Source organism: Xyrauchen texanus, chromosome 9 (assembly GCF_025860055.1).
Source record: "Xyrauchen texanus isolate HMW12.3.18 chromosome 9, RBS_HiC_50CHRs, whole genome shotgun sequence".
Taxonomy (NCBI): Eukaryota; Metazoa; Chordata; class Actinopteri; order Cypriniformes; family Catostomidae; genus Xyrauchen; species Xyrauchen texanus.
This window is the reverse complement of record NC_068284.1, coordinates 7,758,661-7,775,588: the sequence shown is the minus strand read 5'-3', so window position 1 is coordinate 7,775,588 and position 16,928 is coordinate 7,758,661. Positions and strand designations below refer to the sequence as shown.

The following is a 16,928-nucleotide window of genomic DNA, read 5'->3' as shown; positions in this document are numbered from 1 at the left end:
GACGTTAAACGCCGCTGTGTTTTGCTCTTTTAGAGGAATTTACTCTTTTAAATAAAATCACTCTTTTATATAGAACTCTTTCGAGTTGTCTGCACTGTCGAAGTGCCCAGGGGCAACAATGCACAGCCGTGCAAGAAAGGAGAAAGCCGATGTTATGCACCGTCAATCCAACAGCATGCAGAGCGTTAGAGGAATAAGCAGGAACTGGTGTGTGTGACTCGCAGCAGACTGCATGCACTACCATCGGCTCCGAAATTTTTTTCTGAATGAACTCCCTTATTTGCCCGCTTAAATACCCGTATGTCCGGGGGAGGGGTATGCAAATACTGTCTGCCAACTTCTCACTGGCCTTTTTTCATAATTCAGAGGCATATTTCGGCACTCAAGAGAGACCCCTAGTGTCGCTTCTCCGACACAACGTCGAGAGAGCGACAGAAGGGGAACAAAACAGATAAAATCAATTAAGCTTATGTACAGCATTCCTCCTACTTGGTTGTAAACAGTGCTGCTCTTCCTGGTGCATCTCCAGCTGACCGGAAGCGATGATTTATAGTTAAAAAGTACTTAATAAATGTATCTTTTCACAGCAAAAGTGACAGTTTTGCTTAAGAAGACATTCATTTAACCAGTGGAGTCATATGGATGATGTTTATGCTGTCTGTCTGTGAATTTTGGAGCTTTAAAGGTTGGATCACCATCCACTTGCATATTAAGGACCTACTAATCCAAGATATTTTTCTTAAAATGTGTTCTGATGAAGAAAGTCATTCACACCTGCGATGAAAGATGAGAGAATTTAAATTTTGGGGTTTAATATCCCTTTAAGTTCACACATGGTAATTATGTTTTGCACAATTGCTCAGTTGACCTGTTGAATTTATTTCATACAAATTAAAGCATTTCTTAGGCTTTATATCCTAACACAGCTTCTTTCCAGCAATCAAACCTCAAGCTCCTTTCTCCTCTATCAGAGATCTTTACCTTCAGTTTAATCATGGAGTCCTGGCACAGCTTGTCTCCACGCGCCGCTGTCACATCATCAATCCCGATCAGCTTGGCCTTGTAACTGACGCCATCCCCTCTGAAGCGCTGAATCAGGGCCTGCTCACTGCGATTCTGGCCTACACAGAGAGATAGAGAGTGTCTATAATCTATTCAAACTGATAAATCATGCACTCATTTAAACCCTTTTAGAGTGAGTGCTGGTGTCCTTGTGAGTATACAAGGAGATTATGAGTATGCCCACATCATTCTACAGTAGGTGTTGGAAACCATGCCTGAGCAATTCCACAGCGAAGAGAGCCATTAAATGGTCTTTTGGAAGAAATTGTCCTTAGTTCTGAACCCTTAATTCTTAGTATTAAACAATGATGCATAATTTATCTTGCACCCTTTGTGCTACAGATATAAATGCTATAGCTCAAATCATTTCTGCTTGTTGAGGAGAGGTGTGATATTACCTTTCTAACCGACCAGTCTTTTTCCCTCGTTAATCAGCCTAACTAGAGCATTACATGATTGAATCATTTTATTGTGATTCATTTAGAGCAATATAAAAGATTTCCCATTTCAAATAGTGAATATAAAGACGACAAATACAGTAAATGGAGCTTTCTAAGAAGAGCACAAAAACCATGCTACAACAGAAGTGGCACTTTTGAGTCCATACCGCAGACAGAACTGCTCAAACACCCTCAAGGAATGAATAGGTCACCTGGTCTGCACTGCTCAAGGGGTCTTTTGATGTACCACTGTGTGAAAGATGCTTTTGAGGAGCATTATATGGGTCTAACAGACTCTTTTCCCTTTATTTGCAGTGCTCTTGGCCATCTTTCTTTATAAATCTCATCTTCAGGGGATTATAGACTCGAGACCAAGATTTTGTATTGCTCTTGCTTCGCCTCTTTAAAGATAATTACCAAAACCGCTCATGGACTGCTGGATGTATAGAGGCTGAACTGAAACGCTCGAAAAAAATATGGCATCTAAACATAAATAATTATTTAATTTAAACAAAATGCAAGGAAAATATAAAAACCATTAAAACTTCTAAAAAAACATTACATTTGATATTTTCTAATGATCTTCTGCCTGCAACAACCAAAAAAACTCCCAGTTATTCATCCAACAAGCATGTTAAAGCCATAAGAGAACTCATGCATTACAGAGACGTTACCACAGGTAATGGGTGTTTAACTGTGGTAAAATCACAACATGTGTACATGAGCAGGTACAGTCATGTGAAAAAATTAGGACACCCCATGAAATATTTAGTTATTTTGTAAGAAATATGGACATATCAATATTTGATCTTCTTTCAAACAATATATATCAATAAATATAGGGCGGCTGTGGCTCAGCAGTTAGAGCAGGTCAGCCACTAATCGCAGGGTTGGTGGTTCGATTCCCAGCCCACGTGACTCCACATGCTGAAGTGTCCTTGGACAAGACACTGAACCTCAAGTTGCTCCCAATGGCAGGCTATGAATGTGTGTGAATTGGTGAATGAGACGCAGTAAAGTGCTTTGAATTTTGACAAGTTTGTCAAATTCGCTTCCCAAATGTTGGCTATAGATGCGGTATGCTTGAAACACATAACTGATCAAAATAGTAGTTAGGGATCTATCTGAATCATCATGAGTTTGTGGTTCTCCAATTGATATCCATATGTTTTGATATGAAGCACCTGTAACTGTCATGCCATTAGCATTATTAAGGGCATTTAAAGTAAAGAAGGGAGACCATTTGTTCATCAAACTTCACAAGGTGTATACTGTACATGCAGGACAAAGTAGAGCTATAATCACATTATGTACTGTAGGACTATTCATCTGAACTGGCAAAAAAACATGAAAAAAGTGTTTACGTGACAATACGTTTTAAAAAGAAGAATTATTGCTTTAGTCTGAATTATATCTAACTTTAAAATTGTATACTGTACTGTACTTATTGCTTCTATAAAATGGTGGCAACAGCAATATGACAAATTACACTAATAGATACATTTATTAAAGCTGCACCATTAGCGTCTATGGAATTGAGACAATGTTGGTCTGGTCAGGATGCACAAGTAAACAAGCAAGCAATCACTAGCATTAACATTTCTTAGGTAAATAGCATATTAAACTGGTATTGGAGAACATTTAATAATAGCTTTAATAAGAAGAATTGGAATAAACAATATAGTGTTAGGCTTATATAGTTCATTAACCTAACACCCCGTCTACACTCAACATGATCACATGGGACATCAACATGCTGCATCCGAATGTCAATGTTCCCTGAAATTGACTCTACAATGGACGTGAGAGGCGCATCGCGACACATGAAAAGTAAAAGCGACACTTTTGTTATAATCAATGAACCTGCCTACACTAGAATCATCTATTGCAGTGTGTTACAACTTAAAAATAAAACAATATTTTACAGTTTTTGTTGACAGTAATAAATAGTCTCAAACTTATGAAGTGCTTTCTAAGGGTGACATGTATTTGATTGACAATTTTCAAAAATAGCAAACAAAATAAACATAAAGGTAACAAATAACCATCCGGTACATGGAGTAGTCCACAACAACCTAAGATAACCAAACAAACAAACACACACACACACACACACACACACAACAAAGAGACAACAAGCAACAGATTCATCAGCAACATCAATCACACATAAGGGATTTAACGGACACGAACAGATGGGTCATTAGGGAAGACCACCTGACCAATAAAATAACAGCTATCCATAAACATCAGCATCTTAATAAGAACAAAAACATCTGGCACCTAAACCTTTTCAGCCAAAATATTATAACATTAAAACTGAGTAAATATCAGTGTGAAAATACTGTACATGACTAGCACAACTCTCTTTGGATTTATACACTGCTGGGGGGTTGTTAGCTGAGCTGTTTACAGTAAAACGGCTACAGGAGTCAGGGCCAGATCAGAGATATTAAAGAGGATATAGTTTAAAAACAGGCAAACACCACATGCCAATGCCACAATACAGCAGAAAAAAACATTCCCAGAGAAACATTAACATTGTTGTTAACATTCACACTTCCTTCAGTTACTCTATCCATGTTGACCCCCGCCCCTCAAAAAAAAGCTCTGTTAAAGCAATGCTAAAACCATGTCCTTGATCAACTGTATGCAGTATATTGGATCCAGTGCAATCATTAATCATATTATTGACTGTATACAGTAGCATTACACATTCTTTTAGGAGATAAGCAAAAGATAATTTGACTGGAACTGCTCCAGGGAAACTACATCATTAATATATGAATTATACCACAATGACCTAATTCCAAGAGTGAAGAACAAATACAGTAGCCTCAAAAAAGATTCTTGTAACATTCTGTGGTTGATATTCAAAGCACTCAAGCAGACTGAAGTTTTTTTTTTGTTTTCATTATTATTCAGGAGATTTCACATTAATGGATTCACTTTAACCATATATTAATGTAGCTGTGAAAATGTCAAGCTCGTTGCTTTCAGGATAATTTACTGCTTTTACTTCATTAATATTCATCATTCCACTTTATTCACATTCATACAATGTCAAGGGTTGCATTATACATCTGGAAGGCAGTTCTGGGGTATAATGTTATACATAATCTCCAACAAAAGTGCTCACAGTGGAGAAATTCAGCACAGTGGAGAGGTCAGATAAAGGTGAGCACTAAAGGTGTTGTGCGACCAAAATGCTGAAAGAAAAATTCATACCTTATTTTCCCCTGTGATTTCTTTGCAATCGCTTACATGCCATTAAATAAATTATTTATTTCCCCATGTCTGCCTTTTATTATGGTATGATATATCTCTGATAACCCTGCTTCAAAATGGCATGTGTTGATAAAACCAACTGTGTTGATCGATTTTCGTGTTAGTTAGAGGGCTTTTCTTGTCGAACTGGTAACTTTTCCGTTTTGCTGAAAGGTCTGGCTACGCGAGACTACTTGCAAATTGTCAGTGCGCTCTGAACATGATCACGAATAGGATGCCAGAACTTCAGCAGAGGGAAATAATGAATAACATTATTACAAGCAATACAATTTTCTTTCTGTTTCTTGACCAAAGCTATCGTTTTACTTCAGAAGTCTTGGAATATAGCGCAAAAGTTAAAACTCTTTTGTGTTCCACACAAATGTTAAGTTTTTATTAAAGGGTTAATGATATGAAGAATCAGACTGACCTTGATATTTAGACATATAAGAGGTAACTGTACTATAAAAACATACTGTAAATTTCAGAACTCAAAACTTCCTCCCCAGTCTAAAATTAGCATTTATATTTTCCACCCTGCTGAAAGTCTCATTTTGAAATCTGTCTGTTCGTCACATCACAAAACATTGCTCATTTGTATTTACACATCCCACAACATGCGTCATCACACCCTTGGTCCCGCACACTGGCGCAGAGTTCAAGTCAAGATGACAGGTCTTTTGTGGCTAACTATTCCTAACATAATTTACAACATAATGGACGATTTTTGATTATTTTGTATATAGCTACACAGACTCTTTGACCGCTGCCATGTATCTCGACACTTTTAAAAGATGCGGTGTCAAGTTATAACTCTGAAAGGGAGAAGAGCTGCTGCCACGTTTATTTTTTGCCAATCTGTGCTATTTTTAATTGTTAGTCTATGTAATTATAGGACGTATTTGACGATGGATGTCTTTGACTGTTTCAGTGTGTTTTCTTTGGACTATGATGTGTTCTTTTTTCGTCAAAATACCATTCAAGCTTTGCAAAGGAACTGTTATTGAAGGATGGGCAGACAAAAACATTTCAAATACATAAGTAAACCGTTTTATTCATGAATGTTTCAAATGCCATGACTGTTTGACTGTTTATGGTGCTTAGTGTTAACAGTTGTGCTCAGATGAGTAGTTTCATATATTCTGATGCAATGTGTTGGATGTGTATTATGAGCAAACCCTGCAGTGTTGTTTTATAATGTCGAGTTTCATTCGCTTCTGATTGAGTTTGCTGAATTTGAGGGGCTGCATTGATGTTAGCCAATCATAACAGTGGGCGTTTACATTAACGTTTTAAAGAGGCGCTTAGGCCAAAACTGAGCGTTTCAGACAGAATCCCAAAACAGGATGGGAACTGATTACTAAATTGTGACTGTTAAGGTAATTTCATGTCCCTTTAAATAAAAATTAAATGATTAGATAATAATTAAATAATTACATAATTTTTATTCATGTTAAAGTGATATAATCCTTCAAAACAAATTAAATATGTGAACTCCTGTTCAAATAAATAAGGCTGGTTATAGAAATGCATCTATTCTTTGACTTAAAACACTTCAGATGTGTTTTGTAAGTTCTGTTCTCTGGTATGTGTGCAACTATGTTGTGTTCTATTGTTACTATCACTGTTGCAGACCTTTTTTAGATAAACAAAATGAGTTTTCGCTTTAACACACCAATCTCGCGAGTGGGGCTGTGTGAGCTGTTGCTCTTGTATAGCCTCATGAACTCCCAAAGGAGATCAACAGTCAGTCAGAGTTTCACTAAATAATCAATTCGATTTTGGTTTGTTTCTCACCAAACCGTATCGTATTTATTAAGAGGTGGTCACCATAATTGTGAAAAATATTTGTGCTGAGTGATGTCATACAATGGCAGTATTGTATGACATCACTGAGCACAACATTTTTTCACAATTTCTCCCTTGTGATTAGAAAAAGAAAGAAAGTCATATGGGCTTATAACAACACAGGTGAGTAAAAAATGACTACATTTTCATTTTTGGTAAACTATCCCGTTAACATAATATGCAATGTCACATCTAAAGTAAATTGATGTTTTAAATTTTTTTATATACTTTTATTGGAGCACAAAATTTCCATTTCAAGTTGGTCACTTCAACACTGTGTCAGAGCCTGGGTGTTAATTGGTTCAGGCTAAATTACAAAATGATCTAGAAGGAAATTAAGAAGAATAAAAAGAAGCAGAATATTAATACAGCGATTTTCATACTTTTCAAACTAGAGGTCTACTAACTGACAAATTCTGCCATAGATTATACCTATCATTGTCTTGGGAACCCAGTTGTCTGGTTCATACTTTAATCTGATAAATATTTCTGCATTGAGTCATAATATAATTTATGGTAAGTCATCTCTTGGGGATTGAAAGGTCATAGAGTTCCTGTGCCAAACCTCCAAAAACTAAAGAGCCTCTTGACTGATTGGGGCGTCTGGGGAAGAGATATCTTCCTACTCCCATCTGCTGCCATCTGTGCTGCTCTGCTGAACATTTGAGGCTGTCTGACACATTTCATGTAAAAGGACAACAAGTTGTTCTAGATTCACTGATCTACTTTCATGAAAACATTGAGTTTTCTTGTGAGAATGGAACAAAATATTGTGCAGAGAGATGGCTTTGAAAAAAGTACAGTAGTTTGCCTTTTCTTTTTTCAGACCATAACTAGGACATTCCAAAAGCTTTACATAAGTGAATCTCATGAAGACTACAAAAATAAGGTCACAGTGCAAAAACTCTTAATGCGTCTTAAATAATGAATCCTAAAAAAAACAAACATCTCGGTTATGACTGTAAACTTGCTTCCCTTAAAGGAGGGAACAAGATACTGCATCAGTAGCTGACACTATGGGAACTCCTCCCATGAGTGATGATCTCTGAAGCCGAAGCATAAACCGAAGCACAGCGCTATTTCATCAGTTTTTCTCTTCAAGGTCGCAGTATCATCTCTAATAATCTGGACTCGCGAATCTTTGATTTGTCGTAGAAACTGGACAATCTGTGCAGCAAACAGCGAGTGGGTTATTTCCATCTCCTTGCTTGTGCTCCAACAGACAGCATAACCTTTATAACTTCTGCATAGGCTGAGCCCAAGCATATAACACAGAGCTCACAAGGTGGAAGAAATTTGTGAAATGCTTTACACTCAAAAAAAAGTCTCAGTCTCAGTGAAACTCAAGGCAATTTGCTCACGCCTTGCCTTCTTTCTGTAGAACGATGCCGGTACACCTCCCTCCCTCCCATCATACTCCATACGTGAGGCACGCAAGGCCGGGATATTGAGCGCAGAGAGTTTGAGGAGAAATTGTTGCCGGTGCATGCCTGTGCCTACCTGCCTACAATACAGGCATATTTGCCATTGAATTCAGTAGTGACAATCTGCACCCCACAATCGGTGTGTATTGTGCAATCATGTTAATTGGTTGTGATGATGCTAAATTGCTCACAGACTCTGGAAGGTAAGGCCTGGTCTCACTCAGCTGATGAGTTTGTTGGTATTTCCCCCTCAGGGAGAAAATCTGCACTAAAATCTCTGGGACACAGCTTGCGCAGGTTCTCTCTCGAGCGGTCGAGAAGCTTCAGGTAGAGTGACTCAATCCAAGTAGCCATGAGTGTTCTCAGTTGACGAATGGTTCCTACCAAGTCGGTGTGACTCTGTGCCTTTTTGTCCCGAGCTGCACGATCAGCTGGTCAAAATGTGTCTTCGCCCTATTTGCACAAATGCACATTTCTGGTACTGTGGCCTTCATGATGCTTGACTGTGCAAAGGGGTTATATTGAGACTCCCCCAGTTGAGGATATAGTTGCGGCCCATTTATACCCCTCCTTTGCACTGGTATGGACAGTCTGGCTGATGCACCTTACAAAGCTATGGCATATCCTCCCTCTGGCAAGGTCTACACTGCAGCAGGTCAGGCTGGTTTCAGCTGTAGCTCTACCAGGCTGGGGGTCTACCACGCTGACCTGCTTAAAGGCATGGACGAGAATGGGCCAGGCCCCGAGTTTTTCAAGGAGCTCTGTCATTCCACTGACCTGGTACTTCATGCTGCTAAGACATGAGCGCCTTCACCAAGTGGTTCCAAACCACTAAAAAGAAGTCACAGGTGTACAAGAACCTCCTGCCAAGGCGAGGTACCTCTCAAGTATCAAGTATTAGCATGATTTTCATGTTCTTTCCTATTTTCCAATAGCTCTTTTCCAGCTCCAAATGTGAACTCATTTGTACTACTCGATGTAGGTGAGCCACTTTGTTCTCAGGTCCACCATAATGTGGCCTTCCAGCTACATGCTTCACTTTGTGAAGTGGCTGCTTTGCTTAATCAGTGTTGAACAATGCACTCAGAAAGGCAAATTCTCCTCACCATGGATATGATAGAAACAATACCTTAAGATGCTTACCATGACACAAGTGAAGTCTTAGTTCAAGATGGTTATTCGGAGACAAAACTTGTTTCATATCCATCCGCTGGACAGGTTTGTGTTGATCAACCTGAAAGATGAATGCTTTCGCATACAAATTCCCCCACGTCCCATCCTTTCTTGAGAACCACCTTTGAGAGAACTACATATTAGTTCAAAGTCCTGTCCATCGGCTTGTCCCTAGCTCCCTGCACATTCACGATGTGTTGATGCGGTGCTCCGTATATTGAATTACCATGATAACTGGTTGCTTTTAGCAAAGTTTGGTGCTAAAAAGATGCAAGCACAGGGTCCTGTTGCTCATGCATTTGGAGTTTCTGGGCAATTGGGCAAAGAGTTTGTTGGTGCTCAGTCATCAAGTTTCCTTCTTGGGGATGGAACTTGACTTGGTGACCATGTTGGCCCATCTGACCGACAAACACACTCAGTCTTATTATCCAATGCTTGACGATCTGCAAGCTAGGGAGACCTTTGCCGCTGAAATTGTTTCAGTGGGCTCTGGGATTAATGGCTGCAGTGGCCACAGACATCCCGTTGGGCTTGTTGCACTGAGGCCTCTTCAGAGCTGGGTCAACTCGAAAGTGCCTCGTCATTCATGGTCACGGTCTCTTACAACATACATTGATGCACCGTTGCCCACTGTCTAGCCATGCTGAGTATTTGGAAAAATCCTATGTTCTATCAGAGGATTGTTGCACTCGATCATTTGGCCAGATGCAGAGTTATTATGATGGATGTGTGCAGCAAGAGCTGGGGAGCCCTGTGTGACAGTCGTCTAGCCTTGCAAGACAATCTTCATATCTGGGAGTCCTTGCATGAAAAAGTTTAAAAACCCCTGATTTATACATATGATAAGTTACTTTTAAGAGAAGTTTTCATGAGTGTGAATTGCAGAATGCAATATGCAAGGAAAGTCCCTCATGAGTAACTGGGAAGAATGTCCCCATAATAAAGTTTGAGGTGTGAGATGGAAGAGCGAGATAACAGAAAGCCACTATGATGCTTTAAAATCTGATCTGGTGTCATGCATTTAAGGAAAGGTTGAAAGTGTCTTAGTGTTATTTTTGTTGCCATTACATCAGAAGGTTTTTCATTTAATGAGAGTTTCTGACAGGCCTCAGAATTGCCACAGGTTATACTTATGTGTGTATGTGTTGCTTTTCTTCATGTCTGTGGGTGACAGCTGTGTGTTTGAATTATTTTTCACATGTATTATTATTGTCGGTAAGCAGCAGTTGCTATGGAGATGAAAGAAATTCAAGGATGATCTTCAACAAATCATTCACTAATACAATAATAAAAACAACAAAAAATAAGCATAAAAAAACAAGTTTCCAATGTTTTTAACAGTTCAGACTCTTATGAGACATAATATTTTATTTTTTCCCCCAGACTATTTATTGAGAAAGATTTCAATTTTGTAGAAATCCTGAAAACATTTTATAGTTAAACTTGCAAGTGCTGAGACTTGCTACTGCTAGAACACAGACATAATGAGTTAAGAACGAGTATGCTGCTGCACAATTAGACATAAATACAATCCAGATGTAGCAGATCTAGACACGTTGATTTTTGGAGGTGTAGGGTTTCAGAGAAAAGTCTTGCAGCATGCTGCAGTGAAACTGGGGAGTGAAATGTTAGGCAAAGAAAGAGTACACAGATTGATTGGTTACGCGATTATATGTCAAAGGGCCTATCAGCTAACACCATGTGAGCCGATTGGCTTGACATATCACATGTGAGCACTGATTTGCTAACAGTTAGATCAAGTTCAAAGAACCTATCCGCTTGCGCCATTCAGAGCTGCATGCCTGAAATTAATCATTTGTTTTGTTATATGTAATTATGTACCCAAAATGAGTTATAGATTTTAGATAGACATACCACCCTATTGACGGCTCTGGAATCTTAAGTTCCTATTTTTTTTTAGAGTGTTCTAACAGAATATATGTGCTAGTTCTGTTTTTCACCCATATATTAAATGTGATTCCCATTTGATAAATGTACAAACCAAGAAGTTTCTACCTACGCTGCCTATGACATGATGTTATAACAAGATTTTCCATACAAATATTTTCTTACAAATACTCAAAAGTTCACTCAGCATATCACATATTTGTAAACTGCTACTCAAGTCCAACATACAATGAAGACTTCTTAACACGCATGCAGGACAGAGATGCAATTTCATTATCACATTTTTATGTTCAGATTTCTCAAGTATCTTTACTGTGTATGAGAGAGAGAGACAGAAATACAGATACTGACCTCTTCTCCTGGACTCCTTGTTTATGCTGAGTTTGACATCTGTTTGAAGTTCTGCCTCTGTTGACATCCTTCTGTGTCTGTATTCCTCTCAATAGCATGGAGATGGTTAGCATTGAGACAGCCCTTTAGTCCTCTGAGGATAATTCAACACAAAGGTGTACTGGTCCAGTCATCTGTGCTTTATATCCAGTACACAAACAGAAGAAATTGGCGCAATCGGTGGGATTGTCTGTATTTGTGCTGTGTTTTTCAGAGTAAGAGTTTAATAATATTCCTCCTATGTCTTTACAGCTGATCCAGTTGCATTCACATTATCACACGATTCTTAAAATGAACCCTAATTGCTCAGCAGAGGCCCTATGGAGAGAGAGAGAGAGAGAGAGAGAGAGAGAGAGAGAGAGAGAGAGATGGGTATTTACAGCATTTATCACAGATTGTACAAATGCTGCTGTTATACATGTATGCACAGAAAATATACTCTTTATTTTTTTTCAGTTCACACACTCATTAGGGCTTAACTGTTTTGCATTAAGTGACCTATCCAACCAGACATTTCAGGATTTAAAATGTGTTATGTCCTTGCATTCCCCAAATAAACAAGTTTATTAACCGTTCAATGTTATCTCATTATTCATAGGTATTTGTACATTTTTGTAGGTTTGGATAGACACTGAAACATACAAATTTAATTATAAGCAGTGTTGGGTAAATTACTCAAAATAATTACTACAAATTACTAATTACTCCTCTGAAATAATGAATCGTAAGTGACTCTTCAGCTGTCACAGAAATGCACACAGATGTACATATGAACATAATTACATTTTAAATGTATTCTATATAAATAATACTATTTAAGACATTTGTAACATACTTAAAAGTAATTAATTTAACAGAAAGTCATTAATCTGATTATCTGTAATCTGATTACACAAATTTAAAATAATATAAATTACACTTCTTTTTGAAATATTTAAATGAATTCAAAATATTTATTAGATTACAGTAACTAATTATTTTGTAATCAGATTACTCCTAACACTGATTGTAACAGCTTCTAAAATCTAAAACCTTTTAAATATAACTTCATAGACGAAATGACAGTTCACAACTTGAATTGCCAGAACATTTGTGACCGAGTTCAGTTCTTAACCATATCAATCAGGATTCTGATGGATTTAATTTGTCTGAGAAATACCTTTTTAATATTTTTTTTATAAATGAAATCCAGACAGGACTAATGAAAGTAATTAGCACTCTTTCGATGGTGGATATAAATTGTCATCAAAGCACAGCAATAAAGAAATATCACTTTCAAATGAAGCATACTGCTGATGTTGTTTCACTCATTAAAAGTTTCAATCATTTACTAACTTTGACCAAAGATTAAATACATTTCTACCCTTCAAAGCCTTGAGCCCTTCTAATGGTGCAGTTATGCATTATATAATAACTGAAATATAACATTTCATTCACCAAGAATTGAGGGTACTAACTCCTGAAGACAAGTTTCACATTAAAAGATTCAATCTGAGCAAATCCTTGACCATCATTAAAAAGGCCTGTAATATCACTCTAAGCAAATAATGTGATTTTTATTATCACTGTGCCTCATTGTGTTAAATGAGGAATGATTTAATGTGATGAATGACTGCTCTTCAAACCGGTGGTAACTAGGTCACCACACCGCTCAATCTGCTGTGTGTTAAGAGCTCAAGCATCACCTCTCATCTAGGTCAGAGCTAAGAAGCATCGCTTGTCTCCATTGTATTGCCTTCTAAACTGTCAGAGAAGTGTCTCTGAATTACGCTCACTTGCTTTGACACACATGGATTCCTCTGCCTTTCAAGGGTGTGAAATATGAATTAGCTGACAAATTAGCATTGTGAAGATGAAATATGACAACCAATTTACTTTCCATAAAGTTGTGATTTAAAAGGAAGGTGACACATTTGAGAGCTACCAGTGCCCTGTTTCAAATCACAAAAGATCAGCCGCATGGGAAGTGTGTTTTATGATCTGCCAAGAAATTCTGCTGTATGTCATGAAACACTATTCCACAAAAATAATAATAATAAATGACTTCATTTGGACATATGTTAAAAGATTGTACTTTCCAGACAATCTTTAAATGCAATTGCATTGGTACAATGGTTAGAGGGGGTGCTCATAACATACTAGATCTGTGGTGCTCATGGGGATGGAGGTTTGAGTCCGGTCTGCGTCATGTCCCAATCCATCCAATTTCCCCTTTCTCTCCCATCACTTAGCTGACTTTTAGTACTGTCTAATAAAAGCAAAAATGCCCATAAAGCAAAAAAAATAAATGTAAACAAGTGTCATAAAAACATTCAATGTCACAATCAATACATAATCATTTTTATTAATACATGATAATAATAATAATAATAATAATAATAATAATAATAATTAATGTGTCTATTGTTGAACATAAAATCAAAAACTTTTCTATGAAGAGTATTTTAGAAAGTATAGGCAAAATAATCTCATTACAATTTTAGAGAAGTAATTAGTCATTTGTTGTGGATGGCTTATTTTGAGCAACCCAACACGGCCCAGGGCATCTCAGAATGTGTGGTAAAATTCAAGAGTCAGATAGACTTGTTCACATGGGTTCTCGTGAAGAATATGATGTTTTCTTTCCTCACATAGCTCTGCACAAAGAGGTCATGCTTTCATTTCTGAATCACAGTTGAAGGGTTATTCCACACTTCATCATTATGTTAACATATGTTTAAGCCCCTGGCACTGATGAGGAAAAGCTGATTTTAAGATATTTCAAAAGGCTAACTCTGACAACATGAGATGCACATGATTGCACCTTTAAACATGTGTGCCAAAGTACAACCATTGAAATATGCACTTCTCAACCTACCCTGCTGAAAAAGCCATCTATGCTGTGTTTTTAATGTTGGCCCCATCATGAGATGCTGGCATGCTGGTGTCTCCACCAGGCTTCTTAATGGAATTAACAAGTAAGACTTCCTTGATCAACCAGCTTCAAAACAATGAATAAATACATATTTTTGGGGTGACCTAACTACATTATTTTACCCCAATGAAAGACATTTTAAGTATCATGTAGAAATAGCTCCTTAAGGTAACAATTGCATGTGACCAAGTCCAAGTCCAGCGCAAATGTTCTTTTCAAATGAGCTTTTGAATTGGAACGATGGACTCCTAAGGCACTATTCAAACTGGGTCCAACAAATCATCCGTCGACAATCTGAAGGCTTTTTTTTTTACGGGGAGTGGTCTGATTGTTTTTCCGGACTGCGATGAAAACTGACTGGCCAATGAGACAATAGCTTTTTGTAACTTTTCCCGAGTCGCTGCAGCTGCTCAATCCAGCGTGTTGGTGCCGCTAATCAACTGGCAAAAACAGCATTGGACATGCCGCTGATACATTTAGTGTGCAATACAACATATCTACTTACGCAAACTCTGATTATAGTCTCAATAAGGAAAGAATTATAATGCAGCCAAGGACAAATGATAATTTGTTCTCAACGAAATTGTTCGTTCTTTTGTCATGTGACAGCCATATACGCTATGCAAAGACAAAGATCCCCCATTTAGCCTTAACAGACTGTAGGGGCAAGTGCTGTTAGCAAGCACCTATGAAGGCCGGAACAGTACACAAGGGGGCGGGTGGCCAGCACCACACCCAACTGCCTTTGTCTCCCCAGTGGCGATGTTTTTTTACACACTGCACCAGGTACTCATTTTAGGCTGAGTCAACCTAGGGGATGCCCAGGACTGGTTCAGATAATCGTCACTGGTGTTGGCGATGAGCGGGAATCGAACTCAGGTCGCCAGGTTCGTAGCGCGACGCGCTAACCGCTAACTGCTACACTACTGCTCCTATATACGCTATGCACACACACAGTAAACAGAAATTGATAGTTCACCTCCTGAGTCATCTAGTCAGTGTTGTTTGATCTTTTGTCACATGACAGTCACATACGCTATAGCGACTTGGACAAGAAGACTCAAGAGGTGAACTAATAATTTCTGTTTCCTGTGTGTGTGTGCATAGCGTATATGGCTGTCACGTGACAAAAGCACGAACAAAAGAGTTAAAACGTGAACTAATCATTTCTGTTTTGATAATAGATAAGATAATAATTTCTATGTGGTTTTCACATAACAAATGAATGGAGGTTGCGCAATGCGCATGCGCTGCCAACACAAAATTAACAAATCACTCTCTAAAACTACTCGTTCTTCTGAGTCACATAAAAGATTTGTTCAAAATGAACGAATTGTTCATGAACGACCCATCACTATTCAGCACTGTACGTTCATTTATATCGAATCACGGTCACTACTACAAATGGCCATGGGAAACCTTCAGTCACACTATCTGATAGGCTAGATAAAATGTTTGTGTCAACGCGTTCAAGTTCTCGTAACTAATGCGTTATTAAGCACTAAAATGGATATCTGCAGTGTAAGCATCGATGACCTACGTGGATTTGGTTAATTACAATTAAAAATCGAGAAAGAGAGGCTATCGAAACTTCAACAAGCGGGCAATTTTTACAACAAAGTGAAGGACAGATGCATGGATTATGTGTTCAAGTAAAAGTAAGTTAATATATTTATTAAAAATCTTTGTTGTTGATACTAGGTCATAGATACTAGGTCATTGTTTCTGGTTAGTTTGAGGCTTTGAAGTGGTGATCTGGCAATAGTTTTATAGTTCTAACGTTAGGGAACAGTGTCTGTTTAAAAAAATATATTAAGGGATGTAGACTGCCGTGTGAACTGTGGGAAGAGTGACGTGTGAGGCCTATGATAAAACCAGTAACTGGCAATATTTTATTTTTGTTGTATGTCAAAACAAGCTCTTCTGGCACTATGGTTCATTGTATGATTTAATGAACATAAACATGCTCAGCTCAATACATGTCAATCTTTAATTTGTGTGATTTGAGCGACATTACTGTCCTGAATTTAAAACTATTTGGTCATAAATTTCTCCATTGTGACATAATTGTTTCCATTGACTGGTGGGTTCTAAGGCAACAGTTTACGTATATAACATTTCTGAGACATTACACTCACCCGTATAATGTGTTTTGGGCACAGCGTTTAATAATGTGTATTAAAAATCTTTAATGCTTGCCCAGTCGCAAAGCCCACAGCACATGCCTGACATTCATATAATCTCTAACATTGACAGCTGGAGCTGAAGGGTCCAGGCAGGAAACTTGTATAAATATGTCTGTAGAACAGCAACAGCTGTTTTTTTGGTTTCATTCATTATGGTCTCAGTGTGAATAGACCGTTCGTGGGAAGTTCGCCTTGCAAATTTTTCAATTGACAGCCCTAATTAAAACATTTGACGTGTACATGCAAAGCTCTTGACTCTATATTGAATGTCAGTATCGGTCAGGCAGAGAGAGTCTGGACCGAGGTCAACAGTGTT

General features: G+C 38.0%; 1 protein-coding gene across 1 annotated transcript in view; it reads right to left on the bottom strand.

Annotated features, from left to right (window-relative positions):
* LOC127649012 (disabled homolog 1-like) overlaps positions 1-8,395 on the bottom strand; it is a 51,785-nt gene extending 43,390 nt beyond the window's left edge. Inside the window, exons 1-3 of the mRNA XM_052133896.1 lie at positions 8,262-8,395; positions 7,979-8,121; positions 982-1,121 (exon numbers count right to left, since the gene is read on the bottom strand). Coding sequence (XP_051989856.1) covers positions 982-1,121; positions 7,979-8,121; positions 8,262-8,395 — 417 coding nt within the window. The remainder of the gene's footprint in view (positions 1-981; positions 1,122-7,978; positions 8,122-8,261) is intronic.
* Between the last annotated feature and the right edge of the window lie 8,533 nt (positions 8,396-16,928).